The 12,820-nt window shown below is 39.0% G+C and overlaps 1 protein-coding gene across 11 annotated transcripts in view; it reads left to right on the forward strand.

Annotated features, from left to right (window-relative positions):
* Nucleotides 1–2,019: 2,019 nt before the first annotated feature.
* LOC139473488 (disco-interacting protein 2 homolog C-like) overlaps nucleotides 2,020–12,820 on the forward strand; it is a 101,142-nt gene continuing 90,341 nt past the window's right edge. For 10 of the 11 annotated variants that reach the window (XM_071256087.1, XM_071256090.1, XM_071256089.1 and 7 more), the window contains exon 1: nucleotides 2,020–2,194. In XM_071256087.1, the coding sequence (XP_071112188.1) occupies nucleotides 2,110–2,194 (85 nt within the window). In that variant the 5' untranslated portion in view covers nucleotides 2,020–2,109. Of the gene's footprint in view, nucleotides 2,195–4,973; nucleotides 5,060–12,820 lie in introns of those variants that run through there. The other variant, XM_071256098.1, reaches the window with a different exon arrangement.

The raw sequence follows: 12,820 nt of genomic DNA on the forward strand, positions 1-12,820 counted from the left end.
CCCGATGGACACATACAGATTGATAGTATTCCATTTCCTATGTTTATCTAAAATATCTAATCACTATGATTTTACTATATTCTCATGAGGTCGTTTGGTTATTAAACATTCGAATTATATTTTATACATTGTACTGACTAGATCGACTCAAACTGTTCTTTGAGATAAATAATTTTAAAAAGGGTAAACTGTAAGAAGTTCAAATCTGTATGTAGAAGAGAAATAAGTTTTATTGTAGTTAAGGCTTCCGACTCATGTACATAGAGTTACATCTTATATTACAGTATGCATTTCAGATATATCAGCCACGTTTTATCACAGCATATCAAGTAAGTTCATAAACTATCACCACCTAGCTGCACTCATTCCAGCTTGAGGACGGTGTAAGAATCTACATTCAAACGTCGCCAACCATCCATCAAGTTGTATGTTTTCTTATTTACTACCCAACTTCTAGAATGTCAATCAAACGCTTAAATAAAGTTCGGTAGAGAAGCTCTCTACCTTAAAGGGTATCGACTGGAGACTCAACGCAGTATTGTCCAAGTGTGCCGTCATTAACGCCATATACCGCCATTCATGTTTTGGGCAATGAATTAACATACATATATACAAGGAGAACGAAGACTTAAGGGATCATCTCCCCTTTGTAAATTAATGTGGCCATTGCCTATTCGTCACCACCAACTGTGCATCTTTCCGTCACCACGATCGGATTGTCCCGGGCTGGCACGAGTGGTCGCGAATGCCAAGTCCCGATACTTGGCGATGGACTTTCGCCACATTATTACACGAGGGATAAATAACCCGTAATTCCAAATGTCAAATGAGTTGTGTTTATTACCTAAAAAAAGAAATGTCACGTGTTGATAGATTCACGGCTACCTCATAGATCTATGACAATCCATTATCATGATTATGGCACTGTCATCCATATATAGTCTACTACCACTTCGAACATCACCAACATGCACTATATTATTTGTTGTAGTTAATATATGACGGAAACAATATATGACGATACCACGTTAATCTAAATCCACATACTCACTCAAATCACAGCCAGTTGACGACAAATAACAACAACAACAACAACACACATGATACAATTATAACAAATAATCCAGAAAAATTATCATTGTTAGTTGGTTGCCTGCAAAAAATGTTGCGGGTGCAAAAAAAGGTTTGGCTTAGTTCTATGAGATAAAAACAGGTGAAAGTCATATGAAGTAACTTCAAGTCCCATTCACTGGTTGTGTGTAAATGCAATACGTTGAAGGTCAAATGGCGAATTAATAAGTCACTGGCGCAGTATATAATTTATAACTGAAAACCTGTATAAAATGGTACTTTTGTCTTCTTCTTTGATTGATAAAATGTTACTTCATTCCAGGGAGTAGGAGGAGGAGAGGAAAAGGACGATGTCATCATTAGGGATTATATGATGAACAATAATGATAATAATAATGAAAACACACAGTATTAATGATCACCAGCATCCATTCATCAGCATGTTTATATCACACATCCGTCGATGCTCAGTCGCGCTTGGGTGATCTCTATTGTCATATGTACCTGTTGTCAGATTAATTAGTTACACAATACAATCAGGTGTCATCAGCAGTGAAACAGTGGAACTGCGGGCGTTATGGCTGGTTATTGCATAACTATACCTGTAATCAATCTCCTATAGTACACATGCTTGCTGTATATTGTCAGTACACGATGTAGTGTGTACCGCATATAAATAAGTAGCACAGGATGTTTATATGGTCGATAATTCGCAGTTGTTAATAATAGAACGTATCGACATATATTTAACCAGTGTTTGGACTTAATATCATATGCAATCGATCAAATCCACCTTTTCATTTAGGTGTCAGTATTTTTTTACTTCATGCAAATGAATGATTGGTCTAAACAGTGGGCGACGGTGTCAGAATTTCACTAGGCTGCTGTAAAAGAATTACACCGGCTTGTCAGATCTCGTTCGAAATCGCGAGACTTAGGTGTGGTGGAGTACCCAAAATGGCGACGGGGATCAATCATAATTCGAAGATGTAATGTAGAAGACACAACGTTTGTTTTAGTCGCTCAGTAAAAACAACTATGGCTGATATAGAAGTGGATATTACCCTACTGCCCGAAGATGTCAGAGAGAAGTTGGCAGAACTCGATCTTGAGCTCTCGGAGGGTGAGAATGTGGAAATTTATTTCAATGTTCGCAAACCGTGGGATCGGTTTTCATAATTTTTTAGGGCAATTCGTGCCCTCCTTTTCCAATCTTTTGTTTCATGCACATGAAGAATTTGTCGCAGTGTTTTGTACACACAAACCTAATATATGCTAACCCTATGACTAATACAACCACGCCAGTATGATAATTCAGTGCCAGTGACAAGTCTCACGAAAATGAGGCAAACGATAATTTGCGAAAAAATCACATCCTTCAGACAGTGGACTGCAGACATATTCTTCATAAAAGCAAATTCAAGATCATCTAAGAGATAGTTAGTAAGTCGGATATGCATGATGTTTCAGCTGCACAATTTACCTGATCCTGGTTAAACCTAGACCTAGAATGAACCTATCAAGACATTAACAGTGAACTCACACTTGAACATCAGAATCATTGTAAACAATGGCACTCTTCAGATCTGTCAAAAGTTGATATCTAGCAGTGTGACAATCATTACAAGTTTGCATGTACAAATTGGATTGTTTGGTTACTGTGAATTGAAAATAGGATTACAAATCTATGATTGTCTTCCCACACAGGAAATAGATTCATCATCATAGCCACACCTTGTTGAGTGGAAGCTATACTTGTGTCAGGTTGATACATCTGTCATAATATTATGATGAATATGTTCCTTGTAGTGTATAGGATGGTAAATGTTCAGTATTCTGGGGGAACTACATTATTATCAATGTCTGAATTTTTGTACATCAGTGTTCAGAATTTGGTAATTAAATTCAAGAGGTCCTTGTCATGACCCTTATATTGAAAAAAAAAGGTTTTAGGGGTCTAGATACTAACAAAACCACAAGGAACGCATCTCTTCCCCCTTTTATTCGTACACAATGAATAATTAAAAGTCATTCAGGTGAAATGTGCTGATATGTATGATATGATAATGAAAATAGAATCACTGTCCCTCACCAACAGGAGTACTAACACTACCAGGCTGTAATTTGTTTTGTTCAGGTTGTCTGCTGGTCTGGAAAGTAGTTTTCATTTTCAAACAGAGGCATCTATGTCTCTAATACTGTATTCATAGTTTTAGGAGTGAACTATATCAGTAGCTGTGATTCCATTGTTCTTGGTGCATTTGTAGTAGGTTGGTGATATTATACTTGTAGTTATAGGACTGTTATTGGCTGTGTTCAATTGGAAAGAATACAATGGAAAAGGAAATATATTTGCGGTTCTTTGAAAAATATGTGTGGTAATATTTGCTGAGTCAATTACTTTCTTGAAAACATGTAATGTTTGTAGTCGTTGTAATTTAGGGTGTGACATACAATTGTATTTTCAGTATCTATAGTGTGAGGCAGACCATTTGTTATTATTACTTTGCTGAATTGGCATTTTCATTGAATGGATACAAGCCCCGTCCCATTGTACAGTTTCTTTGGAATACTTTTGTTCAAGCAGAAACAACCTCCTTTGTCCTGAAATGAGACAAATTGCCAAGTCTTTACTAAAACAAAACTATTGTGTACATTGTTAAACCATCCAGGTTCATATTTACAATTTATGAAAAAGTAAACTAAATGCACAAACCTTATGTAAAACACATCTACAAAGTTACTGAACTGTAATGATAGATACATGATACTGAAAGGCTTGACTGAGATGGTCGATGGCCCTGTGGGTTTGTTTTGACACTTGATCTAAACCCCTCATGCTGTGTAGACCTTGGTTGACTCTATGAAGAGATTGTGCACACTCGGATGATGTTGTAATGTAAATAGTTCCCATCTTTGAGTAGACCAGATGTGTTCCAACTTGAAGGCTTGATATCATATTCCTGAGAATTTCACATTGGGTGGAGAATATATTCTTTGGATTTATCGGTTTATGTACACTTTAACCATTATTTTAATAAAAACACATTGATGTTTATGTACCTTTACTTTTAAACCTCATCATATTGATTTGATGGACCTGCTTATGTTTCTATGATTTGACAGTTTTTACATACCTGTAAAACAATATGAAAAAGCTTGACATAAATCAAATGTAAGAAATATATATGCAAATTGTTGGTATATTTATCTTGGCCATTACAAGAAAGGGTACACTGTTAATGGGACTACTTGTAAGCCTCAGGCATGTGATCTTGTGACCTAATTATGTAAACACCAATCAGTCTTGTGTACAAAAAGTCATTATTGTTCTTACATGTGTTTCGTTGTAACTGCCTCAGGCTGAATCACTTAAGAGTCCAGGAAAGTTCAAAGGGAATCAAATCATTTGGCTCTTGGAATGCAAACTTTCATCAGGATGCTTTGTTGTCACTAGGATATTTATGGTCATGTACATTTCAGATAAGTTTCAACAAAATGAGGTCATAGTTGTGTGCAGTTACCCGAGTGCACAATGTATGACTGTATGTATGCGTGTAGGCATGGATTTATGGATGGTCAGAATGACTTGTTGACCCAAGACAATCCATTAGCCAAGTTGATCCTGACTTAAGACATACATGTATGTTATGTTGTTACAAGGATGTTTGTAATGATGTCAATATCACGCATACACACACACACACATACACACGTTGATTTCACCCCTTCCTGGTATGTGCATCCTCCGGACCCACGTCATCAATCTTCATCGTTACTGTGGCCACTTGAAAGCATTCTTTCTCTGGTCAGGCCAGACTAGCCCCCCTGCTCTACTGGACAAGCCTGTTAGCTGTCTGCCTTGCTGTCTGGTCAGTACTGTTGTTTTCATGTCAGACTGACCACTGGTCACTCGCTGAGATGTACAGTTTCATATGTACACTTGTGTAACCAGAGCTACCATTCCTGTTAGCTGTTGTCAGAGAATGTAAGTGAATATCGCTATTTTGGTATCTTGTGTTTTTGTGTAATCAGCATGAATTATTGCAAGTCACTTGTGTTTTGGCCACCTTGCTGCTAATTAGGAGATACAGGATGTGTAGTGTGTGTGAAACTTGCCAAATCAGGGATGATATAGGGAACAGCCTGGCTCCAGCTCTGGATTGGGAATACTGGTAAGCCTTGTCATACCCTTGCTCTGCCAATTGTTCAATTAACTCCAACCCATTGGGACCAGATAATTGGCAAAGAAAATACAAGATATGTGGTACATTCTTTGTCAAAGGTCTTTCATTGTTTAGCAGATTTGTACCAAGTCTAGACTGAATATACACTGGTCTTTGACTGTTTGAGTCACTTTTGGTGTCATATCTAAACCTTAACCTTGCCATGTTCTCTCTTGTTACCTTCTGTTTAGCCATTCCCTTATTTCTTGCCATCAGCACGTTTTAACTAGGCGTGGTGACTTCGTTGGTGACGAGTCATCGTAAACTGACAAGGTGGATTGTTGTTCATAATATCCTTCCCTGGATTGGTAGCTCAGACTTGGGTTGCTGACTGGTTTGTCTGGTGTAGATGCAGTTGCAGGTAGTCGCGATGTAGCTGTTGTGCAGCTACATTATTAAACATCACTCTTTCATTTAATACACTGTTTCTTGAATCACAGGATCAGGTTGAATCCCAAATGGGCACTCAAGTTCTTCAGAGGTTTCCATGTGTTACAAGTCATGGTGGTGGTGGGATCTATTGATTGTATACATAATTGGTCCAAGTATTTCATGATTATGGTGTGCAAGTAGCTGCTTGGTTTAGTGGGAAGACAGTGAACATTTCACTTCTCCATGTTGGACACAACTGATTCTCTTATCTTCAGGAAGTTGTGTTCCTCCTAAATGGTCCACCTTCTATTCCTTGTTCTACATTGTGTGTGGTTGTACCCAGATAGCGTTGATCTTTCCTCATGCACTTAGCCTCTGGTTTGCCTGCCCTAGACTCAAATTGTTTAGGTTGCCATGATATTTCTGTAGCTAATGTAAACAACATTCACAGACTCGTGTAGAGTGTTCAAAATTCAATTGTGGGTTCTAGTCTCTTTGAAGTTGTTTTACTTGGGTATTATAATCAAATGATCCCTCATTCTTGAATAGGTAGACATGTTGGCATCACCAAGACACATTGACTGTCCTTAGTTTTGAATGCTAGTTTGAAGGAATTTGGTCTGTTGCTTTAGAGATTAGACACAGGAACTAGCCTAGTGGGGGTTCCTTAATACATTGAGGCATGTCACTGTGCAGAGTTGCCTGCCTTAGGCCCCCCAGGATCCTACTTTGGGCTTTCCCCTCACACTATGGTAACATTGAATTACTGTTGAAATTATCATTAAAACCAGCCAACTCACTCACTCAGTTTTTAAATATGGTTGATGACTAAAATTTGCATTTATCAAAGATCCAAGAAAGCAGGTCAACTGCTGTTGGTCATTCTATCAGCAAACAAGGTTATTAAAACAAGTCCCACCATTCCGCAAATAATGTAACCGATTTGTGTTTAGGGTGAGTCTAGTAGAACAATATACAAGGTCATGTAACATACTTGTCTCGCCTAAATCATTTCCTTGCTCAGGATCTTGAGGTCAGCGTAACAAACCTGAGTTAATCAGACGGAGCAGGTCAGCTGAGTGTACAAGTCACTCTGCATCAGGGATGGAGAGAAGGTTTGTGTCAGCAGGAATGTTGGTGCCATACAGATGGACATAGTTTTAACCCTGCCACATTTGTTTTTCTGGTGGCACTGTCATGTTTTGTACATATGCTACCTATAGTGTTGATGTGGTGCTGAATAATGTCCAAGGCCCCACCTTATTTTATGGTTTACAGAAAAACAGTAGTTGTTTTGTAGACTCATAGCCTAAATTCATAATGCTTATGTTTCCTTACATGCCTTAGAGTTGTAGTAATTACTCATATTTTGAACTTTTCCTGACATGATATTTATGATTTTCCTAATATGTACAATGATTTTGTTGGAGACATATGACATTTTCATGATTTTATTAACTTTTTGTTGGACTTCTGCTATATCATTACTAAATTTGAATAAAATCTTCAAGATATATTAGAATGCAATCAATTTCATCGAAAATAAATATGTCTATGCATCATTATCAGGACTTTCCTGTCACTGTTTGCAGTGTCCTGAGATGACATTAATGCATTTGAACAGTCATTATTCAGTAGGATCACAGTTAGTTTTTGTAATTGCATCTTTTTACTTTTCAAACAAACAGAAGAGTGAATCCTATGATTATTATATTTTGTGTGGCTTTTGTCTCCCATTGACAGACTCAGCGGACCCATGATTGTATTGCTCTGACTGCCATGCGCCGTTGATCCATGGCTGAGGTCAGCTGTAACTGATACAGGTAGTGGAGAAAAGAGTGTTTTGAGTAGTTTGCTGAAGGTTTATGGCTACAAGGTGTTATCAGTTGTATTTAGATGATAGCCTTTTGTGTTTGGCTTTCTTTCATTCTTTCTTGATGGTGAACTGATTGAGTATTTGAGTCATTCAGCCTTTGTTTTTTTGTAGATGGATTGCTTTGAGCTGAAAGTAACAGATACTATAGATACAGGTGTTACTTGAGGACAAGGTGTTCTTATGGTATAGTCTGTCTGAGTGAAGGTTGCTGATGTTGTGGCAGGGACTCATTGGTAATATAGGATGGTCTCACCAATTAAATTAATATATCAACTCTGAAATTAAGGTATGAGCCAGAGCCACCGCTTTGACTAAATGTTATAAGTACTGCAAATACTTATCGTAAGTCTATGTTAAAGATTAGTGCTAAGATTGTGAAAGTTGGCCCAGACTAGTAAATGGTGTCTCTACTGGGGATGACTATTGGGGCATTTTGACTAAACTTCATTTGTTGTGTCTGTGGTGAATTGACCCTTGATGAAGAAATACATACATGTGGCAAGAGTCTAGTGTTTCCAAGTGCAGTGATGGTTGGTGGGTTTGCATATATATGTGGCTTATCCAACACCAACGTCTCAAGGGTAAGACTAAAGACGATATATTTGACTATTCTCGTTGCATGAAATTTATCTCATTGAGTGACGGGACAAAGCTGACATTTTCAAGAGTGGTAGAGTGGGCCTGAAGATGAGATATATATGTCATTTGACTGGAAAAGTCAATCTTCTTCATAATCTGACTGTGAAAACCACTCCACCATTGATGCACTGAAAGTGGTTCCATTATAAGGGTTATTTCATGTGAGATAACTATCTATTACATATTTTCACATAAATTTAGTATTTCGTCTCCAAATACAAAATAAAGGCCATTAACTAGCTTGGAAATTGAAATGACATTTATTTGTTCCCTTCGTGAGATAGACATTAGACCTGGGAAAAACCAAACAAATGGCCCTCCATTTGTGAGTTAACTATGGTCCTCCATTTGTGAGTTAACTATGGTCTTCCATTTGTGAGTTAGCTATGGTCTTCCATTTGTGAGTTAACTATGGTCTTCTATTTGTGAGTTAACTATGGTCCTCCATTTGTGAGTTAACTATTGTGCTCCATTTGTGAGTTAACTATGGTCTTCCATTTGTGAGTTAACTATGGTCAACCATTTGTGAGTTAACTATGGTCCTCCATTTGTGAGTTAACTATGGTCTTCCATTTGTGAGTTAACTATGGTCCTCCATTTGTGAGTTAACTATGGTTCCTTTAGCCACTGATATCTGTGTTTTACAGGTAATAGGTGACTTGACCCATACGTGCTAGTAGTTCCATCAAACTGAAGCTTTGTTGGTGAACATGTGGTATTAAAGTGCCATGTTTTAGAACTTAATAGAAGGAAGAAAAACAAATACCCTGGCTGTGATATCTCACTAATACCAGCATGCATCATAATGGCAGGATATCTGCCAACTGATTGTTGTGCTGAAACAATGGTGATGACAGTGCATCATGGTGACTGGACAAAATAGTGCTGGCAGAATACTCTCATCTGTGCAGGACACGTGAAGTGTCAGCAAAATGTTGGACAAGTATTTGTCATTTTGAGTAGTGGGCTTGTCATTCATATGACATTTGGTGACTGATTTTGTTAACATTTCAACATGAAACAGTGCCTTGTGAGGTGTAAGGTACCCAACTTAATGTTGGATCACTCAACAATATACAGGATGTAAGCAACTTGCTGTCCGAACATATGCCTCACTTATTAACGGAATACAATACAAACTGTTAATATATGATATCAGTAATTAAGATCAATAAGTGATGCTGTGTTTGCTAATAATCTTTAAATATTGGGACTGGAATTTCAGCTAAAAAGCTTATATTCAACATTTAACACTGTTACATAATGATTGAAATTAATGCACTTAATGTAATATTTTACACATATGGTACTGTGAGAGTTTCCAGAAGTATGCCATGCAGGGATATAGACCTGTACATAGCTGCAGATGAAGCATGTCAGCGACCTAACTCTTGAGATCTAGTTCATGCAAATGTCAAATACTCTGATTGCCAAATTGATGAAGCAGGTGGATCTACTATTTCTACTGTACTGTCTTAGATTGCTTATGTATTGTTGAGGAATATTCAGTTTCACTCACTCACTTGTTAGACCATGAACATGACTAAATATGTTTGTGTCTCATCTGAAGCACATTTTCCAAATGACCATGTGTTTCCTCTTTGCTTTCTATCTGTCTAAGAGTGGAGGTGTATCCCTCAGGCGTGCCAGAAAACAGTGATCATCCGGGGGTTTGAATACCAGAGTCGCCCTGATTATACTTCTAGGTTTGTCCATGTTGTCATCCTCTTGCTCCGGGGTTTCGCCAAAGCGGTAGACATTGCCTGTACTGCATCACTTCGGGGTTTCCTCCAACATCTAATTGATACACCTTGATTTGCCTTAAATGCTGTTCGAAGAGACATTAAGCCTTACTTATATGTTCATGGTCTTTTTAGCCTGAATAGGTGTGTATCATTATATCATGAACAGTCACAGTGAAGTGAGTATGGCAGTACATCAGAGGTTTGGGAAAGAGACTAATTTTATGATTGTTAATTTTATAATAGTGAGTGAGTGCACAGACATAATATTGAACATGTTACCTTCTCATGTCTTTTGCTACTCCTGGCAGAGACGAGTCTGCCATAGCAACATTAGGTCAGTATGACCCACTTTTCATGTTTGTCTTGTCAATGGTTTCTATTTTCACTCTGTAGTGCTTCTCAAGTTTGTAGCTTTTATGGTTTTTTGAATGCTTTAGGTTGAAGTGTCAGAATAGGAATTAAATGTCATTGTCCATTATAAGATGTTTTAGCTGTTTCAAGTTGATAAACCACTCTGGTGTACATGTTTTGTGGTGTCAGGAATAGTTCAGCACTGTTGCTGAATGGCTTGTATTGTGAGTTGAGGGTTTTGTAGCTGAGAGTGTGAGCTTGTTGTCATGTCACACCTGGGCAGTGTAGCTGTCACAATGACACCAGTGCAGCTGACACAATGACTGCAGTGCAGCTGACACAATGCCACCAGGGCAGCTGACATGATGACACCAGTGCAGCTGACATAATGAGACACCAGTGCAGCTGACATAATGACACAATGACACACCAGTACAGCTGATACAATGACACACCAGTGCAGCTGACATTATGACACAATGACAAACCAGGGCAGCTGACATAATGACACCAATGCAGCTGAAATAATGACACCAGTGCAGCTGACACAATGACACACCAGTACAGCTGACACAATGACACACCAGTACAGCTGACACAATCACACACCAGTACAGCTGACACAATGACACACTAGTTCAGCTGACACAATGACACACTAGTTCAGCTGACATAATGACACAAATACACACCAGTGCAGCTGACACAATGACACACCAGTACAGCTGACACAATTACACACCAGTTCAGCTGACACAATGACACCAGTGCAGCTGACATAATGACACAAATACACTCAAGTGCAGCTGACACAATGAATACCAGGGCAGCTGACATAATGACACCAGTGCAGCTGACATAATGACACCAGTGCAGTTGACATAATGACACAATGACACACCAGTACAGCTGACACAATGACACACCAGTACAGTTGACACAATGACACCAGTACAGCTGACACAATGACACGCCAGTGCAGCCAACACAATGACACCAGTGCAGCTGACCCAATGACTGCAATGCAGCTGACACAATGACACACCAGTTCAGCTGACATAATGACACCAGTGCAGCCGACACAATGACACCAGTGCAGCCGACACAATGGCACCAGTGCAGCTGACACAATCGCACACCTTTGCAGCCGACACAATGGCACCAGTGCAGCCGATACAATGGCACCAGTGCAGCTGACCCAATGACTGCAATGCAGCTGATACAATGACACACCAGTTCAGCTGACATAATGAAACCAGTGCAGCCGACACAATGGCACCAGTGCAGCCGACACAATCGCACACCTGTGCAGCCGACTCAATGGCACCAGTGCAGCCGACACAATGGCACCAGTGCAGCTGACCCAATGACTGCAATGCAGCTGACACAATGACACACCAGTTCAGCTGACATAATGAAACCAGTGCAGCCGACACAATGGCACCAGTGCTGCCAACACAATCGCACACCTGTGCAGCCGACTCAATGACACCAGTGCAGCCGACACAATGGCACCAGTGCAGCCTACACAATCGCACACCAGTGCAGCTGACACAATGGCACCAGTGCAGCTGACACAATTGCACACCAGTGCAGCCGACACAATAGCACCAGTGCAGCCGACACAATCGCACACCAGTGATGCTTGGGCACTGAGGAATTGTCCAAACCATGAGGAGCATGATAAATTCATGACATATGTCTTTTGACTATATGTCATGATATATAGATACATTGTCTATACGTTGAAACATATGAACTGCAGGTGGTCACATAACTGTATATATATCATGTGTATTTGGTCCATATCATTATGACTGTATATATATTTGTATTTGGTAATATAGCTGTATATTTGGTTTGAATCCAGATGTAGTCAATCAAAATCAGTCATCGCCATGCTTGTAGATTTGATCAAAGTGGTAACCCCAGGGTTTTTACGTGATGCACATATGTGCATCCAGTATGCACATATGTTGATAATAAACGCAGAAAAAGAATATACCAAGTCCTGAATGATGAACAATAGTATTCATGTTACTTACAGTGCATCAAGAGCAGTTATGGACATCAGTCATTTCATCCATCAGTGATGACCACTGTCCATTATGATCATTGATTCATTCCAGGCTCTAAAATAATTATTAAACCATACAGTACACTACACCATTTCATTACTTTACAGGACCCGCATATTGCCTGCTATGACCCTTAAAATTATTCATTAGACAAGGTAAAACCCTGTAACCCCTGACCAGCTTCCCTTTTGTCAGTCTGTCTACATCAAGCTGACACGCCATGACAATATATACCTGAAATTCTGTTCAAATTCACGAACAACAGCTCATAAGCATGTAATTGCATAGTAACATTTTGAAGAATGGTAATTCACGGAAGTTTATCAAATTATTGTTATCAATTCAGAGTGCTTCCCAAATTGGTTCCAGGTATTGAAGCCAAGTTTGAAATGTCAGTTATAGTCACTGTTTGTCAGTCATAGTCACTGTATGTCAGTCATAGTCACTGTATGTCAGTCACAG

This window comes from Haliotis cracherodii, unplaced genomic scaffold (assembly GCF_022045235.1).
Source record: "Haliotis cracherodii isolate W230 unplaced genomic scaffold, xgHalCrac1.p SCAF_29, whole genome shotgun sequence".
NCBI classification, from domain to species: Eukaryota; Metazoa; Mollusca; class Gastropoda; order Lepetellida; family Haliotidae; genus Haliotis; species Haliotis cracherodii.